This window comes from Macrotis lagotis, chromosome 4 (genome assembly GCF_037893015.1).
Source record: "Macrotis lagotis isolate mMagLag1 chromosome 4, bilby.v1.9.chrom.fasta, whole genome shotgun sequence".
In the NCBI taxonomy this organism is placed as follows: Eukaryota; Metazoa; Chordata; class Mammalia; order Peramelemorphia; family Peramelidae; genus Macrotis; species Macrotis lagotis.
The window spans coordinates 49,598,166-49,617,307 of NC_133661.1; the positions used below are offsets into that span (position 1 = coordinate 49,598,166).

The 19,142-nt window shown below is 39.0% G+C and overlaps 1 protein-coding gene across 5 annotated transcripts in view; it reads left to right on the top strand.

Moving 5' to 3' along the window:
- PPCDC (phosphopantothenoylcysteine decarboxylase) overlaps nucleotides 1-19,142 on the top strand; it is a 53,611-nt gene that overhangs the window by 2,271 nt on the left and 32,198 nt on the right. For 2 of the 5 annotated variants that reach the window (XM_074232737.1, XM_074232739.1), the window contains exon 2: nucleotides 5,798-6,011. In XM_074232737.1, the coding sequence (XP_074088838.1) occupies nucleotides 5,826-6,011 (186 nt within the window). In that variant the 5' untranslated portion in view covers nucleotides 5,798-5,825. Of the gene's footprint in view, nucleotides 4,240-5,797; nucleotides 6,012-16,642; nucleotides 16,702-19,142 lie in introns of those variants that run through there. The other 3 variants (XM_074232738.1, XM_074232740.1, XM_074232741.1) reach the window with 3 other exon arrangements.

A 19,142-nucleotide genomic window follows, 5' to 3' on the forward strand; every position in this document is an offset into this window, starting at 1 on the left:
AACCTCAGAGTCATAGTTTCCTCATAATACCTGAGGATCCACTTCTCAGTTGAAATTCAGGTGAAATAAATCCATTCAGCATTTATTAAATCCCTAAAGTGCTACTTAGAGACACAAACCCGCAAACTGTTTACTTATAAAGAGGTTTTTAGCCTATAGAAATTTCAGCTATTGTGAGTCAAATCACAGAGCCTGTGTCCAAGAGCTCAGACCTTTGATTAGGGCAGCTAGGTGGTGCAGTGGATAGAGCACTGGCGTTGGAGTCAGGAGGATGGAAGTTTGAATCCAGCCTCAGACACTTGTCACAAACTGTGTGATCTTGCTTCAAATCCAGAGTCATCTCCAGTAATCCTGATCCATATCCAGTCCCTAGATCAGAGGAGCAAGGAGGCTGATGACAAAGCACAGTACTCCTCACTCAAATCCTTTTCATGTGCTTGTCATGACATCACCTCCCTGATGGCATGTTCTTCCAGACTGAAGGACAAATATCAATCAATCAATTAGGCAGGCTCCCTTTCACTAGGCTAGGCTGTATGGTAAAAACCTCTCACTGTGCTCTTAGAAAGCTGGGGTAAAACATTTACGAATCTTTTGCAAATCCTGGAAATTAATGGGCATACTGTTACTGTCATCTGAAACTTCTGGCCTTCTTTCCCCTCATAGTTCTGGAGTTAGAAAGTGACCTTAAAAGCAATTCAGTTCAACCTTCTCATTTTATATAGATAAAGAAAATGAGAGATTAAGTGCCTTGCTTAAGCAAGGGTCACCCTGGTGGCCAGTATCAGAGTCTTGATTTAATACCATGTAAACACCCTTATGCCATGGAGAGCAAAATTTAATGTGGGTTAAAAACTATCCACATTTCTTAAATATGTGGTTTTTACATGTTACTAATTTGTTATACTGCACAGCAGGGTAAGATTTGGACTCTCTCTGATTGAGAGGTAGACCAATATTTAATGGAATAAAGAGTTAGACTGACTCTTTAAGAAAATACATCATTTGCTTGGCAGTACCTTTTATTGTCCAGTGAATGGTCCAGTACTTCCTGCTAAGAGGAATAAGTCCTTTTCATAAGCATTTCTATCAGCCAATCATAGTCATAGAGTGACTCATTTAGGAAGTAGTTTGATTCAAAAACATTTGTGTGTCAAATGGGCTTCGGTAAGACAGAATGTTGACTTAGGAAGGATACTGGCCCTCAGGAATTTTTGGATCTCATGGTCATTTCTTGCAGAAAGAAAGCTTATACCAACGACCAGGACACCAGTTGTCTCTGGTTGTCCACTGGGAGGCGTTATCCATCCTTTTCATTTTTTTTAATCTTTTGTTATTCATAACATACTAGGAACCTCCAGAGGTCATTTAGTCATGTCTGTTCCCTTTCCCTTATCAAAAGCTGCCCTTCTCTGCCCCTTTACTCCCCACTCCAGCCAAGTCCTTTTAGGCTTCTCCCTTCTCTGAAACCAGATGCTATCCCTGCCAGGAAGTATATGAGGAGACTCCACAGGGACACTGGTTTTTGCTACTGTAATAGTAATACCTCACATTTGTATCACATTTTATATCTTGTATTTTTGTTATTTCATTTGATCCACACATTTCTGGTAAGATAAACAAAGCAGGCATCATCATTCCCATTTTATGGATCAGGAAACAGATTCAGAGAGGGTGACTCCTCTGATTCCAATTTCATAAAATGTCAGAGCCAGAACTCAAAATCAGGCATCCTGACTCTTTTTCTTTTTTTTAACTATTCTTTGTGCCATTACACTTTAAAAAAGAAAAAAGAGAACCCTAGATTTGGAATCCCAAATCTTAGAGCCACATTCTGACTCATCTTATTCCCACTTGTGAGGCCTTAGGCAGGCATCCTCTGAGTTTTAGTTTTCTTCTCATCTTTAAAGGGTGATTAACATCTACCCATATTCTCTATGAGGTTTTTTGCAAATTAAGGTAACTGCCAGATGTTTTAAAAACCATCAACACCTTGTATGTAAATGTCAACTCTTTATTACTGTTAGCAATTAGCTAACATTTATATAACATCTTCAAGTTTGCAAAATGCATATGCCAATCTCTTTATTACCTGGTACCAAAAGTCATTAACTGGATTTTTGAATAAGCTGATAATATTTTTATTTGCCTGGAGTTTCCTGGGTGGATTCTCCTTAAGATCCTCTTGAGTTTTCCTTTGCAACAAAGGAGGGATCAGCTTAGATCAAGGGAGCCTTTCCAGAAATCATTATATTTATGAAAACAAAAGGTATCAATAAAACTTTTTTTACATTAATAACTGGGAAGAACTTCCCTTCTTGAAAATTACCCCTCTGTCCTTTTTCATAAAAATCTTTAGAAGATACATGTAATTAGCTTCGTCTAATCCTATTAGCAGCTGTTTAAGGCTGTTTATTTTGTTTGTTTGTTTGTATTTTGGTTGTTTGGTGTACCTAAAATAGAAAAGAGGTCCCTGTTAATTCTGCTCTACTGTCAGATGAGATCAGCATGTAAGAGTGGGCTTCCAGACTAGGGACCCTCTAGGGTTTTCTGGCTCTTTCATTAGCCCAGAATATTTGAAGCTTCTGGAGGGTAGGGGCTTTTTCCTTTCTGGTTTTGAATCTTACCCATAATAGGTTCCAGGTGGGCAACTGTTTGAACTTGAACCAAGAATTTTCTCCTTATGTGGCACTGGAAGGTATAAGGCTACTTGAATTATATGAACTTATGTCTTTATGACATGGAAGATAAAGGTGAGGAAATTTGGATGTACTACCTTGAACACTTTCAGGCAATTCAATCTTCCCCATTATGTCAGTACATGATCAGGATTTAATAATAATTTTAGTGATTTGGTATTTAATTTTAACTTAAAGCAAATACAGACTAATGACCATAAATTCTCAGCATGGGAGCATATAAATCATATTTTCATTATTGCCCTGCCTCTACAATCACTTTTTAGAGAGGTGACCTGGAAAGGGTAATTATGGGATAATAACTGGATTGCTGGAAGGGATTTAAGAAGTCATCTCAGTTCTGCCCCTTGTTTATCTAGGAAGAGCTGGAGGCCAAGAGTGTGACTTGGCCAAGATCACACTGGCAAGTGTCATACTTGTGAATCTTGCTACTCTCTTGCTGTGGTATCTTCATTAAACCAATTGATTTGTAGTTAGCCCCATCCCTCACCCCCATTTCTGCAGATTTGACCCAGTACATAGAAAAGTTTTCTACAAGGAAGGGAAGCTAATTCTGGGACTGTTGGCCTTTGTCTTTGTTTCCCCAGTGCTTAACACAGTAGGTACTTCATAAAAACTTGTTGGTTTTTGAATTGGTAGAATAAATGTTAATTGAGCATTTTCTATGTATAAGCATAGAGAATGAGATTGGACCTGGGATTTTGTAGATACTGAGTCCAGGGTAAGGATTCACTGGTTCAAGAGAGTTGTTTAGATCTTCTGGAGGGTGAATGATCTTGCTGGGGTCACTTTCTGGGGTCAGGGCATGAGAGGCCTTGAATGCCCCTCTTTTAGGCTTCAGAGCTGACTCTGTGACTGGGTCCCATCTGGACCTGCCTCTCAGGGAGCAGGCCTTCTACTTGGTAGGGGTACAACAGGGTGTCCAGAACTCATTTACTAGAGGGTCTGCAAAGAGGGTAGAACATTCTCACCTAGGGGCTGGTGGGGGGCAAATCTGAAGAGGAGACAAAAAAAATAAATGACTGGCTTCCTGTCCTTAAACTGAACTGATATCTTCAGTTTCACCCTCTCTCCAGAGGTGATGATGATGATGACATGACATGATGAGAAGTTAGATTAGGAGTTGCCGAGATGCCATCTAGTCTCCCAAAAAAAACCCTGAGAGCTCCTCTCCTCTCTAGCTCAGCCTGGCTGTTATTAGTTCAAGTTTGGTTTGGGTCCACCTCTTCTTTTCCTTGGGAATGGTGAGAAGAGGGGAGTATCTTATTCTCAGGACAGCCCCCACCAGCTGGCAAGACTGGTTTTCCCAGTGCAGCTGGTTGAAGGACTCTATACCTCAGCAGTGGTTACTTATGTTTAAAAATAAGATAGATTGTTTCCATTTGTTTTTATGTCGCCAGAAGACAGTCGTTTTTAGAGTCCAAGTCTTTCTTGATTACAGTTAGTTGTGCCTCCCACTCTCACTTTGTATCTACTTTGTATTTTCTTATCTGTGTACACGTTGCTTCCCCAAGAAGATTGGAGGTCCGGCTCCTTCCAGGTAGGGCTTGTTTTTTTTACTTTCAGTTTTATTTTCGTTGTTGTCCTCACTGTCTTTCACAAATCTAAACTATTGAATTGACTATCATCCCTTCCAATTCTGCAGCAGGAAAGAATCACCCCACTTCCTCAAGGCCTTCCAAACCAAAGCAACCCTTCAGCTGATGATGGAAATAACTGTCTGATGAAGATCACATTTCATTATCTATTTTCAGGAACTATATTGGTTTTTTGTTGTTTTATTTTGTTTGGTTGTTTTTTGTGGGCAATGGGATTAAGTGACTTGTCTAAGGTCATACAACTAGCAAGTATCAAGTTTCTGAGGCTAAATTTGAACTCAGATCCTTCTGACTTCAGGGAGATCCACTGCAACCATCTAGCTGCCCCAATATTGGTTTTTTATATTACTCAGAGCTCCTTGGGTTTAATGTCCTTTTTATTTTACATTGTTTATATCATTGTATAGAATATATTGTTCTTCTAGTAAAACATATTTTATCCTGCATCAGGTGTTTCTTTGAATTCTTCATATCATCCATTTCTTAATACTTGATGTTTCAGTGCATTCATTTGGTGGTTAGTTTGCAGCAGGACAGTTTTACCCATGTTCCTGCCACTAGGGCACCATATCACAGGACAAATGGCAACTGGTACTTTGGCAGCTTGTCACTAAGAAGTTAGATTAAGCGAGCGATGACTTGTGCAGCACACAATAAGGCAGCACTCTTGGCCTCTTCTGACTGGGTTCTTTAGGTGGAAAAGTAGTGTAGAAGCCTAAAGAGCCAAAAAATAATTGAGATATATTTAATTTTCTTTGCTGTTGTCACTCCTCTTTAGAAATTTGGGTGTAAGGAAGTGTCAGGCAGCGATTTCTCTTCCTTTCAGATGGCCATAGGGAGCCAGAGACTGTTAGGAGAGAAGGTGGGTTCTCCAGTGGGCAGTATGCAGCTTCTTTATATGCTGTCAGTTCAGTTTTGTGGTAATGAAAAGTGTTTATGATAAAAGAGACTGAAGGCAGAGTTCTGCACTTTATTTTTTTTTTTTTAGTTTAGTTTAGTTTTTTTCTTTTGCAAGGCAAATGGGGTTAAGTGGCTTGCCCAGAGGCCACACAGCTAGGTAATTATTGTGTCTGAGGCCAGATTTGAACTCAGGTACTCCTGATTCCAGGGCTGGTGCTCTACCCACTGCACCACCAAGCCACCCCTACTCCACCTAGCCACCCCAGTTCTGCACTTTATTAAAGGATCCACTGACCCCTCCAATGAAGTGGATTTCAGATCTTTTTCACAGTCTAAGATGCTCTCTCTTTCCAGATTACTGTTCTGGTAGGTAATTTCATTGGTTGACATATGATGCATAGGCTAAAATAAGTTATAATGAGCAAAACAATATGTCAGCAGAGTCCCAAGTTGGGTCAGGCAAAAATATCTTTGCTGACTGATATGATCCATAGGGGTAGTGATTGTCAGCTAATATGTATAACTCATACATCTCCTCCTACCTAACCCAAGAAGGAGTCCATCCATCTGATGACCACCTGCTCCTTGTTCTGCCTTTAGGTTCTGAACACTGCTGCCAAGGAATCTCATGGAGTCTAGGGAATATGGTTCCCCAGGGCCTGGTACCATTGCAGCCTCTTCAGAGCCAGTGTCTGCATCAGGAACAGCTCTATCATCAGTGAAGAGAAATATCCATGTGCTCGTGGGAGTCACTGGCAGTGTGGCTGCCTTAAAGCTGCCTCTGCTGGTTGCTGGTCTGTTAGAGATTCCCGGGGTAAGTCTTGGAGAACCTCATGAGAAAAAGAATAATTGAGATCAGCTCCTTTCAGCCAATAGCTTCTCAGTGTGGGGTCTCCTTCATCTGCTTCTGGCTGATTAGTCTAGCTTTCTAGTTGTTTTTCTGTCTCATAGATTTTGATCGGGAGGAGATCTCAAAGGTTATTCGGTCCACCCTATCTTTTATAGGTGAGGAAATAAAGGTCCCTTATCCCTCTCCTAATGTTACTTTTAATGAACTGTTTAGGTGCCAAGGTTAATTGGCATTAGGAGATCTAAATATTTATTCAGGGCTTAGAAGAGGTGAGGACTAAACCTCTGCCTTTCAACATGGTTTGTATGTTGACTCCCCTACTAAATTATGAGCTCCTTGAGGGCAGGGGTAGGTTTTTTGTCTTTCTTTGTACCTCCAGGTGTTTAGCATAGTTTTGGTCACAAAAATAAGGCTTAATAAATGCTTCTTGACTGTCTGATTGTTTTGAGTGCTTAGAATCTGGTTTGGACATTCAACCGGCAGTTATTAAGTTCAGCCAGATACTGCTAAGCCTGGAGATAGAAAAACAAGCAAAAAGGAAGCTAGTAGCTGCCTTTCAGGAACTTAGATCACTAAAGGGAGCTGAGGAGGGAAGGAGGGAGCTGAAGGTCACCTCCCTGAGGGGGATGATTTGGAAGTCAGGAAGTTCTAGGCCCCTCCACAAAACTAGACTGAAGAGGAGCTCCACAGGGGGAGCAGGGTGGCAAGCCTTATAGGTGGGAAAGACTGCATGGATGGTTAGATTTTTCAGAACAACAAGGCATTGAGTCTTGGAGAAATGGCAGCGGCGTGGATCCCCTAAGGGTGGGACTGCATGGCATTTGCTGCTGTAGTAAGTGAGAAGAGAATTGATGTGGGACTTTGTGATCTGGGATCACAGGATTGTAGATAGAGATATAAACAACCCTTCGTTTCCATTGCCCGAGCATCCATTAAGTGACTGCTGTGTAAAGATGAAGAGCATCTTTCTCTCCAAGAATGGCTGTTCTCTTTGCATTCAATCTGTACCTGGTCTTAGGGAGCTTACATTCTACTGGGCCAAGCTCATCCAGTAGTAGAGGGAAATATCTTTCATTTGTATAGTTCTTTGTTATTGGTACAATTTCTTTATGTACACTTCTTAACTAATTCTCAGGGTGGGGGTGGGGGCAGAAAGGTCGGCAATGAGAATGGTGAACCTCAGACTGGAGAAGACCTATTGCTGGTGTCCAACCTGACCTAGGATACAGTTCCACAGACCCTGGTCCCTTCTCTGTTAGTCTGTACTGCTGATGCTGACTTTGTACCATTGTGCTTTGTGAAGGAACTGGGGCTTAAACCTCAGAGTTGGGAATGCACAGTCTTTTGAAGGTCTTGCTAAAAATTGAGATCAGCTTCTTTCAGCCAATAACCTCTCAGTGTGGGGCCTCCTTCATCTGCTTCTTGCTGATTAGCCTAGCTTTCCAGTTGTTTTTCTAGTTTTTGAGCTGGAGATCTCAAAGGTCATTCAGACAACCCTATCTTTTCTAAGTGAGGAAATAAAGATCTAGAAGGATTAATGCTTTGCCCCATGGTCTCACAGTTAGTAAATGTCAGAGTCAGGATTTGAACCTTTGAACCTCCAATTCCAAGTTCCGCATGCTTTTTGCTGTACCCACAGCCTATACACAACTATCAGATTAATCTTCCTAATGCATAGTTCTGCTTAAAAATGCCTGGGGACTCCCTACTGTCTATAAGATAATAATAGCTGACATCTTACAATTATTATTATGATTATTACTTTTATCATTATAAATTATTTACATAAATAATATATACAACATAAAATATATATGATATTATAAATAATGTAGTATTACTTTTATTATTATATTATTATCAGACTCCTTTGCTTGGTATTCAGGGTTCTCTAGAACATGACTCTAATTGAATTCAGTGAAAATTTAGTAACTAAGTGCCATATATGCAGATCATTGTTCTGGGTGGGTATTTGAGGGTGCAAGAATAAAAATGGAAACCAAAAAAAACAAACAACTAGTATGTATGAGGATTGAGGGAGCACTCACAACTAGAAACATCAGAGAAAATTTCCCACTGGTGTGAATGATTGAACTGAACCTCAATGGAAGAGGCAGAGATTGGGGGGGGGAATGCATTCTGCACATGGGAGAAGGAGAGGAAAGGTTGAATTCAACAAATGGCAGTTGGACCATATGACGTGAATTGGAGTGAGGGGAGAAAGAGGAAACTAAGCCTAGAAGAGTTGACTGCAGCTAGGTTGTGAATGTCATTAAATAATTGATTGAGAAGTTTGAAATTCTATCCTAGAAATAATCAGGAGACCTGAAAACTTTTGAGTAGAAGAGGGACATTGTCAGGAGAGGTGATTTTTGGCTTCAGGAGGAGGGTTTGGAAAGGGGTGAAACTGGAAGCAGAGAGACCAGTTAAGAAGGTATTGCAGTAGTCTAGGTGAGAAGTGTTGAGGGTCTGATTGGCTTGGTGCCTATCGATTTCTTATCCCCAGTACAAACTCTCTGATTTGTAGATAGGTCTAGTGATTTTTCCTATAAAATACTGTGTTGATTCTTATCTTCCAGCCTTTGTTTATGCTATATTTCTTTTTTAAAAAGATCTTTTAATATATTATTTTCCTCCTTCCCAAATAGAGCCTTCTTGCAACCCAGTGAACCATGCTTTGTAATAGAGATTTTAAAAAAAGAAAGAAAAAAAGCAGTTTAGCAATCAATACATCAATTATGTCTCACATTACCTTTCTACAACTGTAGTTCACCACCTCTAAAAAAGAGAAGAGGGAAATCCATATTGTATTTATTGTAAGAAATATCTCCAAGAAGGATAGAAATAGGGAAAATACTGCTTACCTGTATTCTTATTGTAGGCCTGAGGTCCTCTCTGCAAGACACCAATCTTATCTGACTTTTGGTGTTCTCTGATTCCTAAAGGCTTTTCAGGCCTGCAAGTTAGTTAGATGGAAAGGGAGTGGTGGTGGCAAATTAACCTTATAACCATTTGTGATAAGCTTAGGGATATTACAGTTTTATTTTTCTTTTAATTGCTAGTGAAGCATACTTACTCTCCAACCAAATCTTACAGATCTAGTTTATTTTATTTTATTTTATTTTTTATTATATAAATATTTTATTTGTTTTTCCAATTGCATGCATTGGTAGTTTCTACCAATCATTTTTTTATGAAAGGCTTTGAGTTTTATAGTTTTTCTCCCTCTCTCCCTTCCCTCCCTCCTCCCCTCTCCCCCCAACAGAAGGCAATCTGATAAAGGCTTTACATGCTAAACATAGATGGAAATCGAACATGTTGTGAGAGAAGAAATAGATCCAAAAGGAAAAAAGAAAGCATTAGAGCTAACAAAATTAAATAATACATAAGACAACTTTTAAAAATTGAAGATAATAAGCTTCAGTCTTCATTTAAGCTCTATAGTTCCTTCTCTGGATATGGATTATATTTTCCATCACAAATATTTTAGAATTTTCTTTGTACTGATGGAATGAACAAGTCCATCATGGTTGACTATCACCCCATTTTGTTGTTAGTGTGTACAATGTTCTTCTGGTTCTGTTTACTTCACTCAGCATCAGTTCTTGCAAGTCTTTAAAGGTTTTCTGAAATTCCATCCCTAATGTTTTCTTATAGAACAATAATGTTCCATCGAATACATATACCACAATTTGTTCAGCCATTCACCAGTTGGTGGGCATCCCCTCAATTTCTAATTCTTTGCCACTATAAAAAGAACTATTGTGAATATTTTTGTACATGTGGAATTTTTACTCTTTTTCATGATCTTTTCAGGATACAGACCTAGTTGTGGTATTTCTGGATCAAAGGGGATGTACATTTTTATTGCTTCTTTGGGCATAATTCCAAATTGCTCTCCAGAAAGGTTGGATTCCACCAACAATGCATTAGTGTCCCAGGTTTCCTACATCCCCTCCAACACTGATCATTATCCTTTCTGGTCATATTGGTCAATCTGAGAGGTGTGAAGTGGTACCTCAGAGATGCTTTAATTTGCATTTTTCTAATCAATAATGATTTGAAGCAATTTTTCATATAACAATGGATCACTTTGATTTCTTTGGTCGAGAATTGCCTTTGCATACCTTTTGACTATTTGTCAATTGGGGAATGACTTTTTTTTTTTATAAATTTGCCTCAGTTCTCTATAAATTTTAGAGATGAGTTCCTTTGTCAGAAACACTAGTTGTAAAAATTGTTTCCCAATTTGCTACATTCCTTTTGCTCTTGGTTACAGTGGTTTTGTTTGGGCAAAAACTTTTTAGTTTAAATCAAAATTATCCAATTTGTTTGGTTTTTTTTTTTTTTAGATTTTGCAAGGCAGTGGGGTTAAGTGGCTTGCCCAAGGCCACACAGCTAGGTAATTATTAAGTGTCTGAGGCCGGATTTGAACTCAGTTACTCTTGACTCCAAGGCCAATGCTCTATCCACTGTGCCACCTAGCAGCCCCCAATTTGTTTTTTATAATCTTTTCTATCTCTTCTTTGGTTATAAAGTGCTCCCTTTCCATAGTTGACAGGTAAACTATTCCTTGTTCTCCTAATTTGCTTATATTGTTTTTTATGTCTAAATCCTGTACCATTTTGACCTTATCTCTGAATAGGGTATAAGATGTTGGTCTATTCCTACTTTCTATTATGCTGTTTTCCAGTTTTCCCAGTAGATTTTTTTATAGAAGAATTCTTATCTCAGAAACTAGAATCTTTGGGTTTAATCAAACAGTAGATTACTATAGTCATTTCTTTCTGTCTCTTTTGCACTTAATCTATTCCACAGATCCACCACTCTACTTCTTAGACAGTACCAGACAGTTTTGATGACTGCTGCTTTATAATATAATTTTAGATCTGGCAGTTAGATTACCTTCTTTTGCATTTTTTCATTGATTTCCTTGATATTCTTGACCATTAAAGGTTTAGTTTAAATCCTTTTATCTTGCCCTAACCCCATCAGGCCCTATTTAGTTCCCTTTCCATGCTCCATACTTATTTAGGACATGAGGTGCTATCTTAAGAGTGATGAATGTTGCCCTTCTGCTTGGCTGAGGTGCCAATAGAATCAACTGAAATGGTATGATTCTGAAGCTCCATTTTCACAAAAACTGGCAGAGATGAGTCACCAAATGGTTTATTCAACCAACCAGGAAGATCAGAAGGTGAAAGGTCTGTCTAGCAAAAGCCTGTCGAATTGCTCTTTGGCCTGCATCTGTCTGGTCCCATCTGACCCATTATGAAGGCCCTACTGTCCGATCACACACCAGAGTATGTGCTGGTAGAGGATTGAGCTTAGAAGAGCTTTAGGTGGCTGGAATCCATAAAAAAAGTGGCCCAGACCATCAATATTTCTGTGGACCCTCGTCACTGAAATAAGTCTGTAAGTCTTTCCAGGAAAGTGTGCAACAGCTTGAAAGAATATTGCTCCACATTGCTACTCTTCCCAAGGAAACCAGTTGTACCCAAGAAGGGAGATTTCTCTGCTGAAGAACTCAAGTTGGCAGCTCAGCTTAGAAATGGCTACAAGAGGGGTGTCTAGGTGGCGCAGTGGATAGAGCATTGGCCTTGGGAGTCAGGAATACCTGAGTTCAAATCCGGCCTCAGACACTTAATAATTACCTAGCTGTGTGGCCTTGGGCAAGCCACTTAACCCCATTGCCTTGAAAAAAAAAATCTAAAAAAAAAAAGAAATGGCTACAAGAAAGAGAAAACTTGTGCCATTACTGAGGATGAAAAGAATTTTAAAGCATTTGCTAGTCTTCAAATGACTGGGGCCAATGCCCATCTCTTTGGAAGTTGGGCAAAAGGAGCAAGGAGGCTGCAGAGCAAGATTTGGAGAAGAAAAAGTAAATAACTTCTGAAAACTTTAATTAATAAAATGATTTTTAAAAAAGTGACATTCCTCAACTAGACTGTAAGCTCCTTGAAGGCAGGGACTGTTGTCTTCTGTTTTATTCTCTATAATGTGTAGCACAAAGCTCAGTTCTGGTTAGTGGGCAAAAAATATTTGTTGGATGAATGATTGATCGTTGTGTCAGTTCTAGTCCTTGTTTTGCCCCTTGCTTCGTTTGTGGCCATAATGTGATTGTTCAGTAGGTGGCAGTATTGATCTAAGGGTGAACACGTTGGGCTAAAGCAGCCAGCCCCTAGCCTTCCTGCCACTTTTCACTGAAATTTCTTTATCAGATTTTAGAGGTGAAAGCCACTGTAGAGATCACCTGAGGCCTGATCTCCTCATTTTACTAGTCAGGTAAACTGAGGCTCCAGGAAGTCACATCCTTACTGTAGCAGAGTTAGAACTGGGGATCAAACTGTTGCCTAGTGGGTCATTGTGAAGCCATCAGAGACTTTGAGTTTTTACTATACACTTGTGCAGCTCAGTGTAGCAGAAAAGGGGGAGGGGGGAGAGAATAAGCATTTTCATCATATAGACAATGAGCCAGACACTGTGCTGGGTAGTTGTTTTGTTTTATTTTTAATAAATATTCTCTCATTTGATCCTCATAATAACTTTGGGAAGCAGTTGCTATCCCCATGTTAAGTTACTTGTCTGGGATCACATGCTAGGAAGTTCCTGAGGTTAGATTTGAACTCAGGTCTTTCTGACTCCAGGTCCAGCACTCTATCCATTGTACTACCAGCTATCTTAGATACCTATTTTCCATGTCATTAAGAATATGTGCCTTTTCAGAGAGTAATGTTAACAAGTATCCCTGGTCAGGTCCTTCTCCCTATATGTTTGACTGTAGGCAACTTATCTCTCTTCACTTCTTCTGCTTATGTCAGCTCAGCTCTTGACTCTCAAGCCCAATGATCTTTCTTCTACTTTATGCTGAACCTCTAGAATTAAGCAGGTTTATTATGTTGAAAGATCTACACTTTTATTTCTAAGTATATTCAATAGCAGAAGCTACTCCATTATGTTAACAAATAAAGGATGTGCTTTTGTAAAGATGAGGGATTTGTCACTGATTATAAATACACAAGAGCTTCTAAAGTGTTCAAAAACTGTTTTTTTTTTCACCCATCCAATCTTGCCCATACCATTGTTTGCTTAGCAAATTCCTCATTGGAAGCACAAAGTTCCTGTCCAAAAACTCCACCAGTTCCATCTTGGGGTAGTGTAATGAATGAGGCTTTATTTAATTTTTGCTAATGAAAACTTGACTCAGTTCAACCAGAAAAGGCTTTCTCTTTATTCTCCCTGTCCCTGGCCCCATTTACAACTAGTTAGAACTGCCCAGACAAGGAGAGGAAACTGGTTAGCAGATCTGAAATGTAGGTCAAGTCTGTGACAGAGGTCTGTGGTGATGATCATTAGATAAGCTCTCCAAGAGTTGGTGTGGAGCTGGGAGGGGTTCCCCCTGCTGATCCCCAGAGTCTTCAAGGGACTCTGTGTGACAGTGAAGTTTCTGAGGGAGTGATAACAAGTTGTGGGGAGTGGATTTTAGAGGGGGGCAGCTCTTTACATATTACTGAACAGTGGCAGCATGGAGTGATGGTTGCATCTAATTTTTCCCAGTATGGAACTTCCAGGATTTATTTCAGACAAAAGAAGACCTAGGAAACATTCAGGCAATTCATAAAGTAGCTGAGTTTGGGAGGCAGTTGGAAATATCCCTTCTTGCTTTGCCAGGTGTTCACTGGGTTTTACTGGGGTGGGGAAGGGGAAGTCCATTTATCCCTCCTTCCCATCTGCTTAAAATACTTCGAGATCCAAGATATCTGGAGAAGGAAATGGCCTCCTTCTCCTCCATTCTGGTTGTAGATGAAGCAGAATCACCTCTGAGACCACTCTTCATGTGGGAGGATTATGGTTAGTGACAGTTACTCCTATGGGAAGAAAGTCTTGCCATCATCTAGAGTTAGCCTTCTTATCAATGGCTTGAAAGGTCAATGACTCCCCATCACTAAATGAATGATGCCCAGATTTCTTAACCTGGCATTCCAAGATCTTCATTAATCAGTCCACCTTTCTAGTGTTATCAAATACTCAGTGTTCCAGACAAACTGGACTGCTCACTGGCTAATGAGCAAATTCCAAGGCTTATTGCTTCCATTCATTTGCTCACACTGTTTTCTGAGTCTGAAATGCCCTCCCTTCCTCACCCTTTCCCCTGCATATTGAAAAGTATGTCTCTTTAAGATCTAGCTCAAAAGAGAACTCCTCTGTGAAGGTTTTCCAGATCACTCCCAGCCAGAAATAATCTCTTCCTCCTTTGCAGTCTCATGGTACTTTATACCTCTCCTGGGTACTTTTATATTGTATCCTCTTTTGCAGAATAGCCACTTAGGGGCTTGTCCTATCTTCCCCTATAGAATAGAAGCTCTCAAGGGCCAGGTTGATTTTGATTCATGCTGGCATCTTCTTCACATGTGTCATGATCCTTTGCACAGTGAGAACCTGGTGAGGAGAGTGGAAAGTGTACAGCAGTTGGATTGAGAAGATCCTGGCTTAAATCTACCTCTTCATCTCTGATTGTTGATTATTGGCCTTGGTTTCTTCTTCTGTAAAAAGAAGCAGTGGGACTTAGATTGGATACAGGGCTCCCAAAGTTCCTTCTAATTCTCAGTCTATGACTAGATAAAATCCTGGTGGTCTTTTTGGGTTCTTTGTATATGCTTTTGACATCCTTTGGCTGTAGGAAGTCTCTTAAGATGGTTTAGCTTTATTCAGAAAGATGGAGGGTACGGCCTCTTTCAATTCAGAAATGTAGTTTGGTGAATAGTAAAGTGCTTAACCTGCTTGTTAAATGAGCTAACCCAGTCAGATTTCCCATAGCCTACTGGTAGAGACTGTTGGTGCATCCCCTTTCTATGGCTGCATCATGGTTTAGTGGAATGGACCTTGGACTTGTACTCTGGAATGGCTGAGTTCAGCATCCTGATATTTACAAGTAGTGTGATCTTCTCTCTGCATTTCAGCTTCCTTATCTCTAACATGGGCATTAGAATACTTAAAACTATCCACTTTACAGGGTTATTGGTGGAGGCTTCTTCATAAACTTTAAGGTGCTCCATAAATCAATTAAATCAAGGAGCAGCCACCTACACTCCTGTGTAGTTTGACCATAGCAAAGGGCTTGGGTGTAGAACCTAGACAGGTGAGAAGAATCATGGAAATTCAGAGATGAAAGACACCTTAGAGACCATCTAGTATAACCCAAGTCTAAGCAAATGTTCTCTGCAACATCCTTGACAGGAACTCATCCAGCCTTTCATTGATCAGCTGCAGTGAGAGGGAATCTGTTGTCTTCTGACTTAGCCCATGCCACTTAGGTTTGGTGATTTTCTAAAAAATTAAATTAAACTTTTTTCAATTGTTGAAAATTTATTTTTCTTCTTCCCATTAGTCCCTCAACAAATATGCATAGTCAAGCAAAACAAAGTCCTGCTTTGGCAGGTATCCAAAATCCAAAAATATGATTGGCTGTTATCTTTGTACTCGAAGAGGACCAAAATGACCTCACTATGTTGGAGTCGGGGTACAGTGTGTCCGACTGTAGCTGATTAGACCAATACAAACTTAGAAAGCTCTACCACAGTTTGGGCACAAATAGTCCCTATGAACATTTGGAGTGGAGATGTCTCTAAATTTGTACATCTTACATTTCTTTTGAACTACTGCAGTTTTGCTTTGCTCATGGAGCAACCTTTGATGTGGGCTCATCATGCTGAGCAATCCTGTGCAAGTGTCTCCCATGTCACACAGTTGATTTCCAAAGTTCTTCAGAGAGACCTTGAGAGTGTCCTTGTATTGCATTTTCTAATTTCCTTGTGAGTGCTTATCTTGCGTGACTCTTCCATAAAAGTCTTTTAGAGGTGTCTGGTGATGGATAACATGACTAGCCCACTGGAGTTGTGTTTGTTGTGAATTCTTGGCAGTTCAGATAGAGAAAGGCCTCAGTGTCTGCTACCTTATCTTGCCAGGTCATCTTCTGAATCTTCCTAAGACAATTCATGTACTAGATCTTAAACTATATTATAAGATAGTATTATTCAAAATTATCTGGTATTGGCTAAGAAATAGAAAGGTAGATCAGTGAAACAGAGGAGACTTACAATTTACAACAGCAAATGAATATGGTAACCTTACATTTGACAAATGCAAAGACTAAATTTGGGGGATAAGAATTTATTATTTGGTAGAAATTATTGGGAAAACTGAAAACAGCAGTGTGGCAGAAAATGGGTACAGGCCAATATCTTATACCATTTACCAAGAAAATTTCAAAGTAGATACATGATCTGGTTATAAAGAGAGATATTATTAAAAAATTTGGAACATATTACATATCTATGTTAATTTATGAATAAATAAGAGATAGCTGAGTAAGGTGTAAAATGGATAAATATGATTATATTAAACTTAATAGTTTTTAAACAAATAAAATAAATGTAACCAAGATTAGAAAGAAAGCAGAAAATTGGGAAAAAATTTTATAGACTCAGATAAAGGTTTTATATCTCAAATATATGAAGAACCTGTACAACAACTCTTTAGACCTTCAGTGTGGTAGTCAGTCTAATACCTCTTCTCTCCCATACTTTCTTTTGTAGTCTCCTAAATACTGAACTACCTCTGCTTTGGCAATCTAGGTGCGAAGTATATTGCCAAGGTAAGTGAGCTTATCCACAGCATTCAAAATTTATTCATTTACTGAAACCAGTGGTTCTACCTATGGATAGTGATATCCTGGTTGGTGGAGAACCTCCATTTTCTTGGTATTAATTATCAGGCCAAAATTTGCACAAGTGGCAGAGAATCAAGCCACACTCTGTCTGTTGTAACACGCTGTAACTACATAGAAGTAGTTGATGGTTCTTCAAATATTTGAAGACTGCTTTCATATTTCATACCCCTCATTAAGTTCTTTTTTTGTTTGTTTTGTTTTTGCAAGGCAATGGGGTTAAGTGACTTGCACAAGGTCACACAGCTAGGTAATTATTAAGTGTTTGAGGTTGGATTTGAACTCAGGTACTGCTGACTCCAGGACCAGTACTCTTTCCACTGTATCATCTAGCTGCCTTTAAGTTCTTTCTGCTTTAGTTTCAATATAGCTATTAACTCCTTCAATCGAACTTCATATATTATAAAATAGACACTGCCATGCTGGTTACCCACTTCAGAATTCCTCTCAGTTCACATTTCTACTAAAATCTGGTGTTAAATTGTTGCATGTTGAGTGTACAGAGCACCAACCCTCTAAGATCTCTTTTATAGAAACTTATTTAGCTATCCCATCATTCTATAATCATGAAGCTGATTTCTTTTTGGACCCAGGTTTAGAACTCTACATTTATCATATTGCCTTTTCTCTTATTAGATTTGGCTCATTATTCTGATGTTCATAGATCCCCAAAGGATCCAGGGATAGATTTCAGGGAATCTATGAATTTTGATGTGGAAAAAAATAACATTTGTATTTTCACTCACTTCTAACTAAAATTTAGCATTTTCAATAATTTAAAAATATTCTGAGAAGGGGCTCAGAGGACTGCCAAATGGGTTCATGATATAAAAGAGATGAAGAACATCTATTCTAGCTTATTACAAACTTTGGGATCTTGGGTCTGTCATCTTTTTTGTTATTTATCCCTCCAGGCTTTGTGTCATCTGCAGTTCTTGTATGTGTTTTGTTTATGGCTCCAATCCACATCTTTGGTAAAACTATCTAGCTACCTAGGGCAAAGGACAAATCCCTGGGGTATTCTACCAGAGAATTCCCTCCAAGCTGATGTTGACTCATTAATAGCTACTTTTTTTGGATTCAGTCATTTAACTAATTCTGAAACTATCTTAGGTATGCTATTTTCCAACTATCATCTCTCCATCTTATTCAGCATGAGAGATTTATCATATACTTCTCTAAACTCTAAACATATTATCAAGAATGAAGACAAACCAAGGCACAAGCTCTGAGCATACTCAGTTTATTAGAATAGCACAAATTTACCAATAAAAAAGAGTCTCAGTCTCCTTAGCAAGCTAAGATTCTGAGTGATGGCTAAAAGATCATTTTTATAGACCGAAAAAAGATCCAGAAACTAGAAGGTATTATCATGGAGGAGAAAAAACAGTATGATTGGTGATAAAGTCAGAAGCATCATAGATGAGGCAGACAATGTGATTGGCTGGAAATTAGGAATGAAGGGCTAGCAACAACCCTCCTATTTTATCGATAAATTCTGATTGATTTAATCCACCTGTAGGAATGACTAATAGCATATAGATAACAGATTTCTTCTAATTATACAAAGACAATGGTAGAGAGATAACAGTTTTCTTTTAATTAAAATGATTTATAGGGAAATAGCTTCTAAACTCAGAGAGGAGGAATGAACTTTAGAACTTAGTTCAAGGCAAAGAATATGACTTAAACAGTTTATACCAATTGTCAACATTGATACAGAATGGAGTTGATTACAAAAAGAATCAGTTAGATTTTTTCATACTATTTCCACAGCAATTCCTTGATCTTTTTCAGTTTACTTGTCCTTTCAGAGATGTACATGATCCTGACCTGGGATGACCTCCACTAGAAAATACTACAGTGACTTGTCGGGATCCTGCTTTTCTTTCTAAATGCTCATAAGCTATACCTTTAATAACTTGCTCTACAATCTTGCTGGGCATGAAAGTCAAGGTCACTGGCCTACAGTTTGTGAACTCTACCATTTTCTTTAATGAAAATTTGAATGTTTGCTCTGTTCCAGGCCTGTGAACTTTTTCTTGTCCATGTTCTTTCAGAATCATTGACAGTAGTTCAACATTTACACTTCCTATTTATTTCAGGGCCTTAGGATGTTATTCCTTCATCCCTGGTCTCTTCAGCTTATTGAGGACAGTTTGATGCTCTCGTCATCTCCTTTTGTTCATTTGTAACTTCCTGTTAGCCATTTTTGTTTTCTCATTCCCAGTCCAACAATTCCAATTTTGATGGAAGAGAAAGCAGATGCAAGATAAGACTAGACTAAGCCAGGGAGTGGCACCAGTAGGTATTGGGTGTATAGGAGTCCCCTGGAAAGGGTTCTTAGGTGAAACAGGAGAAAGTGACAA